Source organism: Salvelinus alpinus, chromosome 37 (genome assembly GCF_045679555.1).
Source record: "Salvelinus alpinus chromosome 37, SLU_Salpinus.1, whole genome shotgun sequence".
Taxonomy (NCBI): Eukaryota; Metazoa; Chordata; class Actinopteri; order Salmoniformes; family Salmonidae; genus Salvelinus; species Salvelinus alpinus.
The window spans coordinates 13289406-13310089 of NC_092122.1; the positions used below are offsets into that span (position 1 = coordinate 13289406).

A 20684-nucleotide genomic window follows, 5' to 3' on the forward strand; every position below is an offset into this window, starting at 1 on the left:
CTGCTGAAACGCAATTCTCAATCACAAACGGAAAAAATATCGACATTCATGGTTCCGCTCTGGAAAAATGACTATTCACACGTAACTGCCAAATGAGCAAGTATTTTCTGGGCGATCGCGAGAAGATATCAGTGCCTGAAACCGACAGGAACGTCAAGACTATCGCTGGGTGATTGGCTACTTTTCGTAGCGCCGAAGCTGAAAACAATGCCACATTTCTTGTGGCCGGAGCCGCTGTCAGCCGCACAACTCAAGCGGCTAGAGGAGCACAAATATAGCGCTTCGGGTCGATCCCTTTTCGAACCTCCTTGTCAGATATATTGGAATTGGCTGGTCCAACAAATTCCAACTTGGGTAGCGCCTAATACTCTGACTATAATTGGACTGGTAATAAATATAGTCACAACTGTAGTGTTGGTGTTTTACTGCCCAACGGCAACAGAGGAGGTAAGTGCTTTGCGACCTTGGGGGGGGAAACTTTCGAGTAGCCATGTAGCAACACCCCATGACAGCGTTGTAACTCTCTGAGATCATGTGTAACATTGTTGCAACTCGAATCCATTTACAGCACTATTGTTACTTTACAACTGCTCAAAGCATCAGAATAGTTTGTGGACAATGTGCACAGTCCACTATCTAATGTTTTGTTCCTCGAAAGTTTGTCTAATAGCCTATTGTTGTTGACTTAATGCATTTGCTTGATTAAAATGCAAAATAAGAGTTAGTGTCAAAGTTGCCACCATGTTTGCTCATCCACTCACAAATCAAGCGAATAGTAATTGTAAGGTAACTGGGAGAAAGTCTGGTTGAATGTTTGTTCAAGGAAAACTAAAGTAATTAACTTTACCTATTGCAAGTTTGAACTTTGATTGGATCATGTAAAATAAGCAAATCGATAACAATAGGTATACAACTTCAACCATAGTCAGCAAACCAATAACAGGGCGAATACGTAGGGTTTAACAATGTCACGTGTTCATACTATGACCTGTCATCCACTTAGGTCGATTCTCTGAAGAGAGGGTGTGTGTGAACCTACCCTTTGCCTGTTTGGCTTCTTTTCTGTCCTTTGTATAGTGTGGGTTCAGGCGTGTGTCTGTCAGGTATTCAGAGACTAGTTACAATATGTGTATTAGTTCTATTACCTTTGTCCACCTATCCCACAGTACAGATTGGAATCTCACCACTGACACAAAGTCCAGATTCCATCAAGCTCCAGGCAGGTTTGTGCAGCAGACAATTCAACAAGGGCATTTTATATGCAGCACAAGTTGTCAATGCAGCCATGGACTCACATGTAACCTGTCTCCATTTGCATTCTGTATATACAGTACAGCTTTGAATAACTAAATGAGAGGGCTACCTGGCCTGGACATGAGCTGCAGCATACACCACTGTCACTGGCCAACTGAAAATATGTCAAGGGTGATCCTGTACACCTATACTCAATACCGAACTTGCCTGAGAGCCATGTAACTAAGATGACTACCTGTATACAGAAAGGGCTTTTTGGGGGGGCAGGGGTTACTGAAGAGCAGTTTGTTGTTGTTGGCAGAGGAAGGGACTGGAGAACATCAGGATATCTAGAAAGAGAAAAAAGAACTACTGTCAAAATAGTTGTGGTGGACAAACCAATGGGACAAACACACAGGCCAAAACAGTAGTGTTGTGTTGAGAGAACACAGGCAAGTACAGTGCAGAGAGAAGAGTACAGTACAGCACAGGACATTGCAACCGCTTGGGCCCGGGCCCACCTACTGGAAAGCCAGACCCATCGAATCAGATTGGGCAACAAAAAAGCGAAGTTCTCTTTGCCCCATGGTAACATTTTGTAGAATGTCAGAAAGTTAGCCGTTTTCCTAAATAAATAAAAATAAAGTTGTATTTATTTAAAGAAAAAAATTGTCCCACCCAAATGTCTTGAGGCCCACCCACCAACAAATGTCTGGCTCCACTACTCGTACATTGTTGTATAGAGATGATAAACACTGATTGTTGGCTCACCCCTAATGTCCAGATGGCTGGGAATACTTCAAGTCCCAGTGGTAGGAACTCACCCAGTCAGGTCATCTACTTTCCTTTACCATACTTTCACTTTTTTTTCCTTACACACTCACACATGTGTGTCTGTGTGTGGTGGGGGTTGGGAGGGTCATTCAAATGAATAAGTTATTGAAATATTTCTTTATTGAGGTATCAGGGAAAGCTGTGTGCAAAGAGAGCATCGCTGTCTTGAAAGACTACAACTTGTCCCGACACTTCCAGACGAAGCATGCAGAGAAATATAGGAATGTGTCTTCTGAGCAGAGGGCAAGTGCATCGAAAGAGTTGCTTTCTCAGTTGCAAAAGCAGGAAGGACTTTTCACAAAACTACATTCAGCAAACAACGTAATTGCGAGAGCTAGCTATGTACTGTCCCACAAAATTGCTAAATATAGCAAGCCATTCACTGAGGGCAAATGTTTTAAAGAATGTTTCATTGACTCTGGAGCAATACTTTCCCCCGACAAGAAAGAGCTGTTTGAAAATGTTTCCCTGTCAAGACGAACAGTGACACAGCTAGGGTTGCACATTTTGGGGAATATTCAGAGGTGGAAACTTTCTATGGGAATTAACGGGACTATATGGGAATTAACCGAAATATATGCAAATTAATATTAATACCATTTAAATTTAATGTTTTTTGCATTGGATATATTTAGCATACCATATGGAGACAGAAACATCAACATTTGATCTTATCATAAGTAGACATAATTGCAAATGATTAAATCCTTCCAATAGAAATAATTTACTTACAAATGTAACTTTAATTGAGTTGACTCTTCACATGGGATGATTTCACTGAACAACAAAAGGGAATATTAAATGATTCCCAATGATCCATTGCATCTCCCAAAAATGTTTTCAACACATCTGTAAAATTATAGTCTAGAAACGAAAGCTTTGGTTGTCATCCTCTCAGGCTTCCATGTCTTCTCCATGGACCTCCTCAATGTCCACCTATTGAACATCAGACTCTGAGGCCTCATCTTCACTTTCCAACCTTGTCGAGGGTGGCTCGTCAGGCTCAAAAAGCCTCAAATTTGCCCGGATGGCCACCAATTTTTCAACCCTTGTATTGGTCAGCCTGTTGCATGCTTTGGTGTGTGTGTGTGTGTGTGTTCCCAAACAAGGACCAGTAGTGCTCTGAGGCAGCTGATGTTGGTGGGATTTGGAGGATGATGGAGGCAACAGGGGAAAGAGCCTCAGATCCACAAAGTCCCTTCCACCAGGTGGCTGATGCAATATGGCAGTCGTGCCAACATATCTCATCTCCATCCCAAAGCCCTTCCTTGGAAGTGTACTTCGCCAGACTGCCAAGAACCTTGCCCTCATTCAGGCCAAGGTGGCGAGATACGGTAGTGATGACACCATAGGCCTTGTTGATCTATGCACCAGACAGGATGCTCTTGCCAGCATACTTTGGGTCCAACATGCACGCTTCGGATGTCTTCATGCTTTTTGATGTATTTCAGAACTGCAGTTTCCTCTGCTTGGAGCAACAGTGAAGTGGGCAGGGCAGTACGGATATTTTCTCTTACATCTGCAAGTAGACTCTGAACATCAGACAGGATGGCATTGTCTCCCTCAATCCGTGCAATGGCTACTGCTATAGGTTTCAGGCTGCTTGCCACTATCTCCTGAAGTACATCATCCATGAGGATCCTCTTGATGGGGCTGTCCATATCGTCAGACTGTGATATGGCCATTTCTTGGAGACTCCTTCCCCTCTAGGAGACTGTCAAACATGATGACAACATCACCCCAACGGGTGTTGCTAGGCAGCTTCAATGTGGTGCTCTTATTCTTCTCACTTTGCTTCACATACCTAACCATTTCCTTGGCTCTCTTGTAGAGTGTATCCATTTTCAGTGCCATGATGTCCTTGAGGAGCAGATTCAATGCATGAGCAGCACAGCCAATGGGTGTAATGTGAGGATAGGACTCCTCCACTTTAGACCAAGCAGCCTTCATGTTCGCAGCATTGTCTGTCACCAGTGCAAATACCTTCTGTGGTCCAAGGTCATTGATGACTGCCTTCAGCTCATCTGCAATGTAGAGACCGGTGTGTCTGTTGTCCCTTGTGTCTGTGCTCTTCTAGAATACTGATTGAGGGGTGGAGATGATGTAGTTAATTATTCCTTGCCCACGAACATTTGACCACCCATCAGAGATGATTGCAAAACAATCTGCTTTCTCTATGATTTGCTTGACCTTCACTTGAACTCTGAACTCTGCATCCAGCAAATGAGTAGATAAAGCATGTCTGGTTGAAGGGGTGTATGCTGGGCGAAGAACATTCAGAAATCTCTTCCAATACACATTGCCTGTGAGCATCAGAGGTGAACCAGTTGCATACACAGCTCGAGCAAGACATTCATCAGCATTTCTGACTACGTTCCTCCATTGAGTCAAACGTTCTGATTCCAGGAGGACCATTAGCTGTTGCTATCGATAAGATGTCTGATTCATCATTTTCACCTCGAATAGAAGTAGAGGGACTTTTGTCAGAGGTTGCTTGTGAGCGCTGAGGGAACTTTATGCACTTGGCCAGATGCTTCTGCATCTTTGTTGCATTCTTCACGTATGATTTGGCACAGTATTTGCAAATGTACACAGCTTTTCCTTCTATATTAGCTGCAGTGAAAGATAGTGCCCGTGGCATTTTCCTGTAAAGATTAGAATTGTATGTCATATAAAATATATTCACCCCACCCAGTATTGTAATCAAAACTTACCAGAAAGCATGTTGTCCTTGGCTCAGACAGTGTAGTAGTGTGGGCTCAAAGCATCTCATTAGTGTGCAAGATCTTGAGAATCAGCTGTACATGTGATGGAAGAGTGCACTGTGCATGTAGAGGGTTGCAATTCCATTAAATTGGGGATAGTTTAACCAAAATATGCCACAAGACCTAGAATTGCCTAATGTGTATCCCACAAAAAAGGTTCACTGTTATAAGCTAACTTTTTTAAATTAATTTAATTAAAATACCCCAAATTCAAACCCTTTGCAACCCTAGACATAGTGTGTTGAGGACATCGCAGAGAATATGGAACAACAGTTGAAAGACAAGGTAAAGGTTTTCACCTATTTCTCCTTGGCCCTGGATAAGAGCAGTGATGAACACGACACGGCGCAGTTGTTGATATTCTTACCAGGCATAACCCCAGACTTTGAAATTACAGAGGAGCTTGCTTCAGCGCAGTCAATGAAGAGCACAACCACAGGGAAATATTTATTGGAGGAGGTTAATAAGTGTGTGGCAAAGCTGGGACTGAGTTTTGAAAAGGTATCCAGGGTCACCACTGATGGGTGCTCAAACTTGACAGGAAAAAACGTTGGCCTTTTGGAAAGGATACAAGATCAAGTAGCTGAGCTGAACCCAGATCAGAAAATTATTTTCCTGCATTGCATTATTCATCAGGAGGTGTTCTGTCAATGTGTTCTGAAAATGAGCCATGTTGTGGATACAGTCACTAAAGTGGTAAACTTCATAAGAGCAAAATCTTTAAACCACATGCAGTTTGTCTCCCTGTTGGAAGAGACAGTCGGGTCATGCAGATCTCCACTACCACACAACCATGAGATGGCTGAGTTTGGGGAAGGTGCTTTAAAAGGGTGTGGGACCTGAAGTAGAGATTGAGTTTTTGCAATTGAAAGGAAAATATTATGTGGATTTCCCTCAACTGCAAGATAAAGAATGGTTGGCTGACTTTGCCTTCACCGTGGACATCATGGCCCTCATGAATGAACTGAATTCCAAACTACAAGGGAAGGGCCTTTTTGCACATCAGATGTACAGCCTTGTCAAAGCCTTCAAGGGAAAATGACTCCTCCTGACCCACCAAGTAGAAGCCAACAATCTCACCCACTTTCCGACACTACTAGTCTGTTCCCTGTCAGATGACCAGCGGGAGAAGTATACATCGCTGCTGCGTGCTTTGAACGGTGAGTTTTCTCGTCGTTTTGAGAATTTCAAAGTGTTGGAAAATGACATGCTGTTGGTTTCCTCTCCTTTCACCTTCAATGTGGATAACGCTCTCACTGACCTGCGACTTGAGCTTATCGATCTTCAGTCTGATGCAGTGATTGGAGAAATATTCAAAACGATGTCACTGACGAGGTTCTATGCATCTTTGATGAACAACACTTTCCAAAGGTTAGGAGTCATGCTGAGAATATGTTTGTACTGTTTGGGTCAACCTATGTATGTGAACAGACATTTTCAGTGATGAAATATAACAAGTCAAGGCACAGATCATCTCTTACTGACTCTCACCTCTCAGCAATCCTGCGCATAGCGACGTCAGAAACTGTACCTGACTTCACTGCTCTAGTCAATGCCCATCAGACTTCACTCCTCAGACTGAGTAGTTTTTAAATGTAATTTTGAGCTCGCTCTCTTGTGTGTTTGTGCATACCTGTTAACAAGAGTTCTGTCTGTGGTGCTGAATGCACAGTACTTCTCCCTCCGTGTAGTTCATTGCATGTTTAATAATGAAAATACCTACCGAAATGAGAACATGGATGTGGTTTATTTCTGTGCATGTTAAAAAAAAGTTCAATAAGTGGCACATGTGATTTACAGTAGATATATCTGTCAAAATAATTGCCCAGGCCTGCATTATGCTGTTTTGCCTTTCAAATAATTTTCTAGAAAACAGCTGTAGTAAGCATACGTTTTAGAAAATGTTAGAACATGTCTGTTCGAGAAAGCAAACCCGTGTTGAAGGAAACTTGTCAAACACAAGCAACTCTCTGTTTTGCAAGAAGTGACTCAAAATAAGATAAACAACTTTCCCCAATGTGTCATGGCTTTCTTCAATCTTCACTGATTTGATTTGGAAATACACCCTGCATCTCATGTAAACAAGTCTGTTTGTCTTATGACTGGGAGTAAACAAAGACCGAGACCTTTCACTTCAACGGGGGATGGTGGAGGAAAAGTTTGTGCTAGTTGAAATAGAAACCAGGTCATTCCATCGTCTTGTTTAATCAACCTCTCGCTCTCCCTCCTTCCCTCCCTCTGTCTCCCTACCTCTTTCCAGGCTCCAGCATGGGCCTTCATCCTGAGTGCGTTGGGCCTGTTCATCTATCAGTCACTGGATGCCATCGATGGGAAGCAGGCCCGGAGGACAAACAGCAGCTCTGCGCTGGGGGAGCTCTTTGACCACGGCTGTGATGCTGTCTCCACAGGTGCGGGCCAAATAATATTTTTGTTGCCTGTTTGAATTTGTGGTGCTTTACAGTACCTGACCAAGTGTGTTTCAAGCCGTGGGGCTCCCCTGTACTTTTGTCTAGAGTCTGGACTAGATCGAATTTAGTGTTTAGCTTCATAGCAACCAGTGTATCATATTGAATGACAACATACATTGTTCTATGCATCAGAAGTACAGTGCCTTGCAAAAGTATTCATCCCCCTTGGTGTTTTTCCTATTTTGTTGCATTACAACCTGTCATTTAAATGGATATTTATTTGTATTTCAGGTAATGGACATACACAAAATATTCCAAATTGATGAAGTGAAATGGAAAAAATAAATTTAATTTTTTTAATTTTTTTAATGAAAAGTGGTGTGTGCATATGTATTCACCCCCTTTGCTATGAAGCCCCTAAATAAGATCTGGTGCAACCAATTACCTTCAGAAGTAACATAATTAGTTAGATTGCACACAGGTGGACTTTATTTAAGTGTCACATGATCTCAGTATATACAGTTGAAGTCGGAAGTTTACATACACTTAGGTTGGAGTCATTAAAACTCGTTTTTCAACCACTCGACAAATGTATTGTTAACAAACTATAGTTTTGGCAAGTTGGTTAGGACATCTACTTTGTGCATGACACAAGTAATTTTTCCAACAGTTGTTTACAGATAGATTATTTCACTTAGAATTCACTGTATCACAATTCCAGTGGGTCAGAAGTTTACATACACTAAATTGACTGAGCCTTTAAACAGCTTGGAAAATTCCAGAAAATGTCATTGCTTTAGAAGCCTCTGATAGGCTAATTGACATAATTTGAGTCAATTGGAGTTGTACCTGTGAATGTATTTCAAGGCCTAACTTCAAACTCAATGTCTCTTTGCTTGTCATCATGGTAAAATCAAAAGAAATCAGCCAAGACCCCAGGAAAAAAATTGTAGACCTCCACAAGTCTGGTTCATCCTTGGGAGGGATTTCCAAATGCCTGAAGGTACCACGTTCATCTGTACAAACAATAGTACGCAAGTATAAACACCATGGGACCACGCAGCCAGCATACCACTCAGGAAGGAGACGCGTTCTGTTTCCTAGAGATGAACGTACTTTGGTGCGAAAAGTGCAAATCAATCCCAGAACAACAGCAAAACACCTTGTGAAGATGCTGGAGGAAACGGGTACAGAAGTATCTATATCCACAGTAAAACGGGTCCTATATGGACATAACCTGAAAGGCCGTACAGCAAGGAAGAAGCCACTGCTCCAAAACCGCCATTAAAAAAAGCCAGACTACGGTTTGCAACTGCACATGGGGACAAACATTGTACTTTTTGGAGAAATGTCCTCTGGTCTGTTGAATCAAAATATAACTGTTTGGCCATAATGACCATTGTTATGTTTGGAGGAAAAAGGGGGGAGGCTTGCAAGCTGAAGAACACCATCCCAACCGTGAAGCATGGGGGTGGCAGCATCATATTGTGGGGGTGCTTTTCTGCAGGAGGGACTGGTGCACTTCGCAAAATAGATGGCATCATGAGGGAGGAAATTTATGTGGATATATTGAAGCAACATCTCAAGACATCAGTCACGAAGTTAAAGCTTGGTTGCAAAAGGGTCTTCCAAATGGACAATGACCCCAAGCATACTTCCAAAGTTGTGGCAAAATGGCTTAAGGACAACAAAGTCAAGGTATTGCAGTGGCCATCACAAAGCCCTGACCTCAATCCCATAGAAAATTAGTGAGCAGAACTGAAAAGGCGTATGCGAGCAAGGAGACCTACAAACCTGACTCAGTTACACCAGCTCTGTCAGGAGGAATGGGCCACAATTCACCCAACTTATTGTGGGAAGCTTGTGGAGGCTACCTGAAACGTTTGACCCAAGTTAAACAATTTAAAGGCAATGCTACCAAATACTAATTGAGTGTATGTAAAATTCTGACCTACTGGGAATGTGATGAAAGAAATAAAATATTAAATAAATCATTCTCTCTACTGTTATTCTGATATTTCACTTTCTTAAAATACAGTGGTGATCCTAGGACAGGGAATTTTTACTAGGATTAAAAGTCAGGAATTGTGAAAAACTGAGTTGAAATGTATTTGGTTAAGATGTATGTAAACTTCTGACTTCAACTGTATACACCTGTTCTGAAAGACCCCAGAGTCTGCAACACCAGTAAGCAAGGGGCACCACCAAGCAAGCGGCACCATGAAGACCAAGGAGCTCTCCAAACAGGTCAGGGACAAAGTTGTGGAGAAGTACAGATCAGGGTTGTAATAAAAAAATATCTGAAACTTTGAACATCCCACGGAGCACCATTTAAATCCATTATTAAAAATAGAAAGAATATGGCACCACAACAAACCTCCCAAGAGAGGGCCGCCCACCAAAACTCACAGACCAGGCAATGAGGGCATTAATCAGAGGGGCAACAAAGAGACCAAAGATAACCCTGAAGGAGCTGTAAAGCTCCACAGCGGAGATTGGAGTATCTGTCCATAGGACCACTTTAAGCGATGTTTTTCATCGGCAGGGACTGGGAAACGGATCAGAATTGAAGGAATGATGGATGGCGCTAAATACAGGGAAATTCTTGAGGGAAACCTGTTTTCAGTCTTCCAGAGATTTGAGACTGGAACGGAGATTCACCTTCCAGGAGGACAATGACCCAAAGCATATTGCTAAAGCAACACTCAAGGGGTTTAAGGATAAACATTTAAATGTCTTGGAATGGCCTAGTCAAAGCCCAGACCTCAATCCGACTGAGAATCTGTGGTATGACTTAAAGATTGCTGTACACCTGCAGAACCCATCCAACTTGAAGGTGCTGGAGCAGTTTTGCCTTGAAGAATGGGCAAAAAATCCCAGTGGCTAGATGTGCCAAGGTTATAGAGACATACCCCAAGAGACTTGCAGCTGTAATTGCTGCAAAAGGTGGCAAAGTTCTACAAAGTTATGCATGCTCAAGTTTTATTTTTGTGTCATATTTCTGGTTTGTTTCACAAACATTTATTTGCATCTTCAAAGTAGGCATGTGGTGTCAATCGAATGATACAAACCCCTCAAATCTATTTTAATTTCAGGTTGTAAGGCAACAAAATAGGAAAAATGCCAAGGGGGTGAATACTTTCGCAAGCCACTGTATGACACATTGTTGCTCATTTAGTTCTCTGTCTCTCTCTCCTCTCTCTCCAGTGTTTGTTTCTGTGGGAACATGTATATCCTGTGGGATAGGAAGCTACCCTGATTGGATGTTCTTCTGTGGCTTTGTGGGGATGTTCATGTTCTTCTGTGCACACTGGCAAACCTATGTTTCCGGAACACTGCGCTTTGGCCTGTAAGTAGGAATGATGCCCAATTATATTATTTGTTTACCTGTTGCTGGGCAGATAATGACTTTTTTGTTTTTGACATGGTACTTAAGTCTAGTCCATCGTGCTTCATAAAATATACAGTCTTGTTCTGAACTATGAGTTCCTCTCCACCCAGGGTTGATGTGACAGAGGTCCAGATTGCCATCGTTGTCATGTATGTGATGTCAGCTTTTGGTGGAGTTGCCCTTTGGGACTACAGGGTATGGCTTCAATACATTTATCTATCCATGCACACAAACCTAACACACTCCCATACCCACTCATACACTCTCTCTCTTTCCTTTTCTGTCAACTAAGCCGTAGGATTTGGAGACTTGGACATTTTACACCAACATTTGGCACTATATGACGACACAAATTTTACCCCAACATTTGGCACTATAAGGCAACATAACCAATCCTTAATATGTACTATATAACCACTCAACCAACCCCACAACAATCTGACTACTAGTTATTAAATAGTCCTTTTGTTTCACTTTCACTCTGTGCAGCCTGTGGAGGCTTAACGACTAAAGTCACAATCAGAAGTAAGAAGGTAATTATGGGTAGCTAATCCACCGTGGCGTAGACATGATCACATGATCTGGCTAGCAAACAGCTGATGTCACCACGCAATATTATTGGCTTCTCCTCCCATCTTTGCCTCAGCAGCATGCCCCGCCCACCCACAGCTTACTGGTGTAAACAACGCTAGCTGCTGTGACAGAAGTTGATAAGTTCTGTTAACTGAAACTCTTGGTTGTTTTACCCTCTTGTAGTTGCCCGTCCTTGGGGTGAAGCTGTACGCCTTCCCCATCTTGGGCATCATTGGGGGAGCCGTGTTCTCCTGCTATAACTACTTCCATGTCATCCTCAATGGGGGCGTCGGCAAGAACGGCTCCACCGTGGCTGTAAGTATTATTATGTAATGACGTGTTTAGCTAAATATTTGGGTTGATTAGTGTTTTTTATTACACCGACGTGGTAGTAAAATGTTGCATGTACAGTACTTCAGAAAGTATTCATACCCCTTGACTTAGTCCACATTTTGTGTTACAATGAATAAAAAAAATAAAAAAATGTTTTCAATTTTTTTTGCTAACGTATTGAAAATGAAATGCAGAAATATCTAATTTACATAAGTATTCACGCCCCTGAGTCAATACTTTGTAGAAGTACCTTTGGCAGTCTCTTAAAAGAGCTTTCCTCACCTGGATTGTGCAACATTAAAAAATATTTTCAAAATTCTTCAAGCTCTACCAAATTGGTTTTTCATTGCTAGACAACCATTTTCAGGTGTTGCTATAGATTTTCATGTAGATATAAGTCAAAACTGTAACTCGGTGACTCAGGAACATTCACGGTCTTCTTGGTAAGCACCTCCAGTGTATTATGTTCTTCTAAAATAGACTACATTTTCTTCATATCATGTTTCTTCAGACCTGTCTAAAATAAATAATGGATTTATTGTGAAGGTGTAGGCTATATTACATGGATTTATTAGAATATTTCAAATGTAGATGTTCCAAAGGTCTGCATTAGTGGCTTGTTTGGAAGCCAGGAGATGCTAAATGTGTTTGTTAATTAACAGTCAATTACCGTGAGACCTGCAGTTATTTGCTTGACAATCACCGGCTGATGAAATTTCATAGCGATTAAATTTGGAAAAATTCAAGCGGTGTCAATTTTTTCTGAGTGCTTTTAAGTTATCTACCCAGTAGGTCCCTCAGTTCTGGTCTTTTAACTATCCCAAAGCCTCGGACCAAGAGGCATGGAGAGGCAGCCTTTAGTTATTATGCCCTCAGCCTCTGGAATAGCCTGCCAGAGAACCTGAGGCGGGCTGAAACTGTGGACATATTTAAGACGTCTTAAAACATATTTTTAGCTTTGCTTTTCCTCATGGTGCTTTTTAGTTGTTCAGTTTCTGTTTGTTATGTGGTAAATATTTCAGCTTTTATTTTCATTGTTTTTTTCTGTAAAACACATTGTATTGCATTCCATGTCTGAAATGTGCTGTATAAATAAAGCTGGATTTCATGTGAAGGCACTGTACATTTTAGGACAATACACCATTTCTTTTACTTATATTCTAGGTTAACAATTCAAAGTTATTCACTATTTTGCTGTGTGTTCCTTAGGACACCAGTGTGCTGGCACCAGGTATGCACATCGGCCTCATCCTCACACTGGCCTTCATCATCTTCAAGAAGTCATCCAACCAACTTTTTGAGCTGCACCCCTGCCTCTACATCCTGACTTTCGGCATGGTCGTCGCCAAGATCGCCAACAAGCTAGTTGTGAGCGCTCCATTTAATATAATAGTCTTCACTTTCTTACTTTGCTGTCATCTCTCAATCTATTAATATCTCTAGTCTACTGCCTGAAGGGAAATTCATTAAAAAATATATTTTTCTGTCTTTCTGGAGTGTCTTATCAAGCAAGCAATGAATACTTTTCCTCTCATAAATGGGACCTCCATATGTAACAGTGAAAGCCATACCAGTATTTACCTTAGCTCATTCATTAGCTCTGCTCCTCCTCCAATATCTGTATGTTCCTTTTGTGTTCCTCTGTCCTTGTGTCAGGTGGCCCACATGACCAAGAGTGAGCTTTATCTCCCAGACACGGCGTTCATCGGGCCTGGCCTCCTCTTCCTCAACCAGTACTTCAACAGCTTCATCGACGAACACATAGTCCTCTGGATCGCAATGGTGAGTTCTCACTTCTTCACTATTTCGTAGTTCTGTTTTCGTACAGGTCTGGTGTCATTTTCAACCCACTTCAGTTGATGTCTTCCACATAGATAGGACCAGAAGTTTTCCCTAACCACCAACTGCCCTGGAACAACTTCCCTATGTGCATCAAGTCCATTTCTCATGCCGGTCCTTGTATTTCCTCCACAGGTCCTGTCGTTGATTGACTTGACGCGCTACTGCACAGGCGTGTGCATCCAGATCGCCTCTCACCTGCGCATTCACGTGTTCAGCATCACGGCGCGAGCTGCCCTCAAACGCAACTGACGTTTTGCCCTGCGGAAGGAGGCGGGGGAGGTGGAGGACGCCGCCCCGCTCTTGAAAGCAGACGATGATGAAGAGGTCCCCTCCACCCCAAACCTCAGCAGCCTTGACACAGTGACCACCTCTGACTAAAGGTTGCCTGTAATAACACTAGAGTAATGACAGGAATGACGTAACCACCCCTGATTAGATCCATCGTCAAGGGTAACACACTGGTCTGTATCTCACTGGATGAGTGCAGAGTAGCTGGCATGGAAATAAATTGGTTGGTTTTTCTTTGTCTCCGTATAGGAAGTAATCACTACCTGAGGTAATCTGAGACTCCGATTTGATAAATATCATCAGACAGGTTTTAACATCCAAAGCGCAACATTTTCCATTATTTTCAGCTCATTTAATTTAGACTAAATCATACACTATGGGTAAAAGCTACAATACATTTTTTGGCAAAGATCAAATGTTTCTCAGTGATCAGATAAAGGAGTTGCTTTGTGTTTTTCCCCCTTGAATTTTGTTTCTCTCTTGTTTTAACTTACAATTGATACATATTCCTATCTAATTGAACTATATTCAATGCTGTAAAGTTAGAGGCTACATCTGTCTTTACTTAACAGCCTCTTGTTAAACAATGTGATATCATTGTTCAAATTGATATTGTAGCTCTTAATCATTCATTAGTCATGTTTATTTAATGAATGAGACCCAATCTGACATGAAATTAACTCGATCAGGGCTAGGAAATACAAAATAAATCAACCTTTCAACCTCGGAAAACTTCCAAAATGAAGTTTGTAAAGTAGAATGAGACATTGCTAATGAGGTATGGTACGCTAATTGTCAAGGACTCCAGGTGAAGGGGCAAGGGTCTGGGTTAACACTGAAAACAGTGACATTTCTTCTACAAGAGCTTCCATCTGACTGTGAATCCCCCTCCAGTCTATCCAGCACCACTTACTTTTACTCACTTACCCTCTGTAACCTCAACTCTACTCCAGTTGAAGTCCTTGTAGTCATGTTGATGTGTTAACACCAGAGTCCCGTCTGCTTTCAACGTTCTTCTCCGTAAAGGGCTAATTCTTTGATTGTACAGAATTCTGTTTGGCGCCTTAAATGTTTTTGAATCCTTTGTTTTAATTTTAAAAATGTGAAGCAGTTTAGGATCAAGTACTAAAATGTTTGTCTTTTCTGCATCACTATGAAACCAGTATTTATGGTTGAAGTATCAGACAATATACGTTGTACTGGAACTTATTTTACTGTTTACTATAATTCTGTACTGGAAGCCATCTTTTTTCCCATCACATTTAGAATATGCATAGGTAAATGCATTTGGTACATTGTGATTTATTGTTGAACGGTATGATTCTGAACTGTTTCATAGCTGAATGCATTGTTTGGTCATTGCTCAACAACTTGAGGATAGACAGACAAAGGGATGCAACGGTGCAGATGTTAATGTAACAAAGATAAGTAAATCAAGAACCCCTACTCTAGGAATATGCCCACCGAACATAGAGAAAATGTCCCTAAAAAGGACATTTTGACTTGCAGATATTTCTGGGTAGAATTCCAATGAGCCTTCAGATTACGTGACATTTCAATAACTTTGTCTGGAAATAACAGCCAACCTTAAGTTAGCCACCTGTTTTTGTTCAATCAGGGTTTGAACTCCAGGTGAACTTAAACTATGCATTGAAAAGGCCACATGCTCAATTTTAACATGGTATTGCACTATTCAATACAAGTAAAACATCTTTATACTGAAGTTCAAAATGATTGTAATAAAGAAATATTTTCCATTCAAGAAATTCAGTTTCATGATTTAAAGCATAACCAAGCGATTCAGGTTTATTTGATTTTGGGATGAGCCAAAGTGATGAGTAAACTAAAATTGTGAATTTGACACTCCCAAGAGACTCACTTCAAATGTACATTAGCTCAATATCCATGCATACCACCCATTGTTGTAATTCAACCTGGTCTCAGAGCATTTTGTGTTATTCTGTACATAAATCCGTGGCACGCCATATGTTACAAATTCCAATTTGTTGTGTGGCTAACACGAACATTTGCAAAGTATTTAAAAAATGAGTTAGACAACTTTAGCAACAGATACAAACACGCAACCTTTGGGTTACTAATGTTCGCATTATATGCCCACCCAACTAATTTTTTCCTTAAGTAACCTTGCTACATATCCTAATTTGAGTGTCCCAGATTTACTCTGTTACATCTAGTCTGAGACCAGGCTGTCTAATCTGGCCCACTGCATACCACAGTTCAGCAATAGTAAGGCAGCAAAACATGGTTCTGCTGCTGCTGGCAATCATTCACATTTTATCATAATTAACATCAATGCACCGCGAAGGCTCAACAGAGAGACCATAGAATCAGAAAATAATTGAGGGTCAGTAGTAGAACACTTGTGGCGCTAAATTAACAGTCCGTGGCATTCATTAGGAACGCATTCACAGAACAATACAATCAGATGTTATAGAGCATGCTGCAGAGATCTGAATTTCAGACACTAGCAGAGCTATACGTACAGTATCCCACAGGGACACATTCTGTGTGGATGGCTGATCGCTGTGTGGTCTACTGTGTGAAACATTCATGATTTTAAAAAAACAACCAGTGTGGCATTTTTCCCCCATGCCTTTGAAAGAAATCACTTATGACATGTAAATACCAAATCCAACCAAGACATTTAAAAAGGCAAGCAGGGACAATGGGTAAACAAGGTCATACAGTCTGATACTTCAGGTAACACTCTTTAAAATAAGGCACTTGTGTTGAATGTAGACAGTGACATGGTGAAACAGGTCAAATGGCATAATTCCTGTTATTCTGATCAACCCCTTCCCGATCCCTTTTTTCCTTCTGTGGAATATAGGTTAAATTAAAAGTGTCCAACCTAACCTCGAACGCTTCGGAAGGTTACAGCTCTCATGGTTAAGGTGCTGTAAACCCACACCAGAGATGGTGTCTCCAGTCAATCGCTTCCAGATCATGCTTTTAACAGTACATCAATCACACTGACTGGACTAAAGCAGTTTAGCACATAGTTGGCTCAGTCAGTGTCCTTCTCCACAGCCTGGTGTGTGGGCGATAAGTCCCTCCGGCGCCCCTGGTGGAAGGGAAGAGAAGTTTCTGGCTTTACAGGCTTTGTCCGCTGGCACAGCATCACTCCAGCATCTCCCAGCCAGGTGATGCCTGTCAATCATCTTACCCACCACACATGATTGACATTGTTTACAAGAGTCCCCCTCTCCTTGAGCCATGCTGACGCAATCCCAGGTGAGGACGTTTCGAGATTTAGGGATAGCCCTCGCTCTCCACCTACCCCTGCATGGCCCTCACTTTGAACTCAAGGAGAGAGGTTGAGGGTGGAGGGAGGATGCAGAGAGGAGGATAAGGACGTTTTCCCTCGTTCTTCACACGCGCTCTGGGTTGACATCGTTGCTGACCCTGCGTCTGGGAAACAGCTTGCGCTTCAGTAGAACCAGCTGAGGGAAGAAGAAAATACCACAAAAGAACTGTCACAAAAACACACAGGCAAGAGTGAAAAAGGAGGAAGCGACTTTACTCTGTCAGCATGTGGCTAGCTCTGAGCGGAAGCTTTTTGCTGTATTTTTCTTGACTTTGAACAGATCAGAGCAACAGCAAAGCACCTGATGCCTATGAAAAGAAAGGAGGAGCGGAGCCTTAGGCCTGAGGAGAGGGATGATTCTTAGGACAAAGACAAGACGGCGCCATCAGATTCCTCCATGTCCCAATAGCCCAGTGCACAGTGTGGATTGCCCATTCCTCCACAGTCGCTCTGGCGATTAACCTTTATTAGGAGAAACTTTACCCCGACCCCCTCAGATCTGACAGGTGCCATGATCAACAAAGAAACCATGCAACCACCATCCACTGCTCACGGTCCAAGAGGGACAGGTTTCAGTCTCATTTTAGTGACGCCATTTCAGTCATTCCAAAGCTCCACCGATAGTGAGGGATACGTGAACCTGTAGAGCTCCCTCTATGGAGCCCTGGGGCTAACTAAGTGCTAAGTCGCACATCATCAAGCTACAAGTGTGCTGTTTATATTAGCGAGGCGGAAATATACACGACAGTGTAAAGTCCTACTGACCTGCTCGGCAAAGAAGGAGACGACAGTAAAGATCACCAGAGTCACCAATACACAGTGGGTCCAGAACTTCAGCTTGTCCCGATATACTCGCCTGTAAGACAGAGACAGTAAGACAGCAAAAATAAACAAACTATTTTTGGGCCATCAATGAATTCATGACAAAGCAGATAACTCTCTGAAAGTCATCACTCTCATATTCTGATCCCAGTCTCCAACATGACATTTGATTGGGTGATGGACAGGGTGAAATATTTTTGGGAAGTATCAATGAATACAAAACAGAAACTCAACAAAAGTCACTACTATCATATTCAGAGTCCAGTCTCAATTATGAAATATTTTAGGCTTGGGTGACAGGGTTAAAGGTCATGATGAAATGCCTGTGGTTCTAGGGGAGAGGACAACAGGGTAAAGGGGTGACAATGTGACCAGACACCAGGGGACCTCTGCTACCACCCACCTGTCACTTCACTAACACCCATGTGACTCTTGGAATGTCGTGTGTGTGGATCATACGAGTCTAATTTTAAAGGCTGGGTATCTGGATAGATTCCTCCAGCTCAGGCCTGGCGCTATAAGAGCAGGATCCCACTCAAACACCCTGGGATTCCCAGCGATCATTCATGGCAGTGCGGAACACTCGGAGGTGCTGACAGATAGGATCCTTCATTCTTCTCTTGGAGAAATGGGGAGAGACCTCTGTCTCACATGGCCCTGATACAATATCTTACTGTATCTGTCCATCTATCATTTAGGACAGATACTACAATTGACAAAGTATCTGTACAGGCATCTTGTATTGTGTGCACATTGTGCTTCTGCACTGCCACAAATTAATGGTATAATGAAAAAAATGATGTACTAAATGCAGATCACAAATTCAACTGATACACTCCAATATATCATACCATTCCCCTCTCTAGTATAAACCACCCCAGTCCTACCATTCCCCTCTAGTATAAACCACCCCAGTCCTACCATTCCCCTCTAGTATAAACCACCCCAGTCCTACCATTCCCCTCTAGTATAAACCACCCAAGTCCTACCATTCCCCTCTCTAGTATAAACCACCCCGGTCCTACCATTCCCCTCTAGTATAAACCACCCCAGTCCTACCATTCCCCTCTCTAGTATAAACCACCCCAGTCCTATCCTTCCCCTCTAGTATAAACCACCCCAGTCCTATCCCTCCCCTCTAGTATAAACCACCCCAGTCCTATCCTTCCCCTCTAGTATAAACCACCCCAGTCCTACCATTCCTGGAGCTCTCCCATGTGGAGGAAGCGGTTGCGGTATTCTCTGGGCAGCTCGAACTGGGAGGTCAGGGGGAACATGGACTCATAGAAGTCCCTCAGTACCGCCTTAACAGTCCCTGCGTCCTTATGGCTGTGGTCAATGTTGTCGTTTAGACATATGAACTTCCTGTGAGGAAACACAGTGATGTGGTCAAATCATAAATCAACATCATGGTCAAATGGTCATATGAAGAGGTAGTATAACAATAAAACCGGAATAAGTAGTACATATTAATTAGGCAGGCACTAGGCTGGACACCTACAGAAAGCACAGAGATAATGATAATTATTTTGGGGGGTGCTTATCTTTGTCCTGTTACACACAGGTGTGTAATGGAAATGTGTCTTCATATCCCAACTCCCAGAGACACCGGCAGGGAGTGGGGTCACTAAGTACCTTGCTCAAGGTCACAACGACAGATCTTTTACCTTGTCCGCTCCAGTATTTGAACCAGTGACCTTTCGGTTACTGGCCCAACGCTCTAACCTCACCTGGGGCTCTTCCTGATGTCATCTAGCTGGCCCACTACATGGGACACGTTGGTCCGCACCATCTTAAAGGCTATCTCCTCCTCGCCCATTATCTCAAACCTGTCAAAGGAGAGGTTTCCATGTTTACTATGATCTTAAAATAGGATCAGGATATTCAGAGAAAATGTAGGATGGGTGATATATATAGATTAAGGACAGTGGATGATGGTAGAGAACAGGACTTTTATTTATTTATTGTATTTTTATAGACCCAACTTCCCCCTCTTCAGAGGACAAAAATAAATGTTTTTACATCATTTTCTTTTGTTCTTACACATTTGACCTACATGGATTTTTTTTTTTATAACAGGACTTACTTGTACTTGTTCTGGTCTTTGAAGGCCTTGTGGATGCGCTCTGTGACGGCTTTACAGTGGACCACCAGACCTTTAGTGACGGGAGGCTGTGGATTCAAATACACGAATCAGTCTCTGCACCTCAAGTCTACCACAGCTTATAAATGTTGTTGGAACACAGGACAGAGGCCGTGTAGAGTAGTCACCATGCTGGCTTCGTAGTATGCCTCCTGTGTAGGGCTAACGATATGTAGCTGGGTCAGGTTGGTGGGCAGCGTCTTAGAACAGTTGATCAGCAGCTGCTCCAGACCTGTCAGATCCTACAACACGCCACACGCTAACACATTAACCCCACTGTACCACTGGTTTGAGATCAGCTTTTAAAACAGGAGTAAACCAGGGTCGGTATTCATAAAGTGTCTCAGAGTAGACGTGCCGATCTATGATCACGTTGGCCTTAGATGATAGACAACATGGAGACACGGGGACCTGATCTTCTACACCCAGACTTCTCTACTGACCTGTAGGTTGAGGGGGAGCTCATGGATGCGAGTGGCCAGCGTTCGGATCTCGCGGTCAGACAGAACACCGGAGTGGTCCGTGTCGATCTCGTCGAACACCTGCGAGACGTTGAGCGGCTGCAGGGCCGACATCAGGAAGTAGAAGTAGGAGAATGAAAACTGCATGTCCTCCGGGTGGCGCACGCGGTGGGACGACGTCAGGTCAAACGCCTGTGGGAATCTGAAAGATGGAGACATTCACATATCAGTTTGTTCAGCAACTAATTCCCTTTAACGAGGTA

General features: G+C 42.5%; 2 protein-coding genes across 2 annotated transcripts in view; one reads left to right on the plus strand and one right to left on the minus strand.

Annotated features, from left to right (window-relative positions):
- On the plus strand, positions 1-15433 carry chpt1 (choline phosphotransferase 1). Its single transcript, XM_071386503.1, has 8 exons — positions 1-447; positions 7093-7240; positions 10448-10589; positions 10742-10826; positions 11388-11519; positions 12747-12905; positions 13194-13319; positions 13512-15433. Exons 1-8 carry the CDS (start codon positions 208-210, stop codon positions 13626-13628), a joined length of 1149 nt encoding a protein of 382 aa, XP_071242604.1. The 5' UTR covers positions 1-207; the 3' UTR covers positions 13629-15433.
- Positions 15434-20684, minus strand: part of LOC139565871 (N-acetylglucosamine-1-phosphotransferase subunits alpha/beta-like) — a 17041-nt gene continuing 11790 nt past the window's right edge. Inside the window, exons 15-21 of the mRNA XM_071386502.1 lie at positions 20404-20623; positions 20089-20202; positions 19904-19989; positions 19548-19646; positions 19015-19182; positions 17761-17851; positions 15434-17131 (exon numbers count right to left, since the gene is read on the minus strand). Of these exons, the coding sequence (XP_071242603.1) occupies positions 17060-17131; positions 17761-17851; positions 19015-19182; positions 19548-19646; positions 19904-19989; positions 20089-20202; positions 20404-20623 (850 nt within the window). The 3' untranslated portion in view covers positions 15434-17059. The remainder of the gene's footprint in view (positions 17132-17760; positions 17852-19014; positions 19183-19547; positions 19647-19903; positions 19990-20088; positions 20203-20403; positions 20624-20684) is intronic.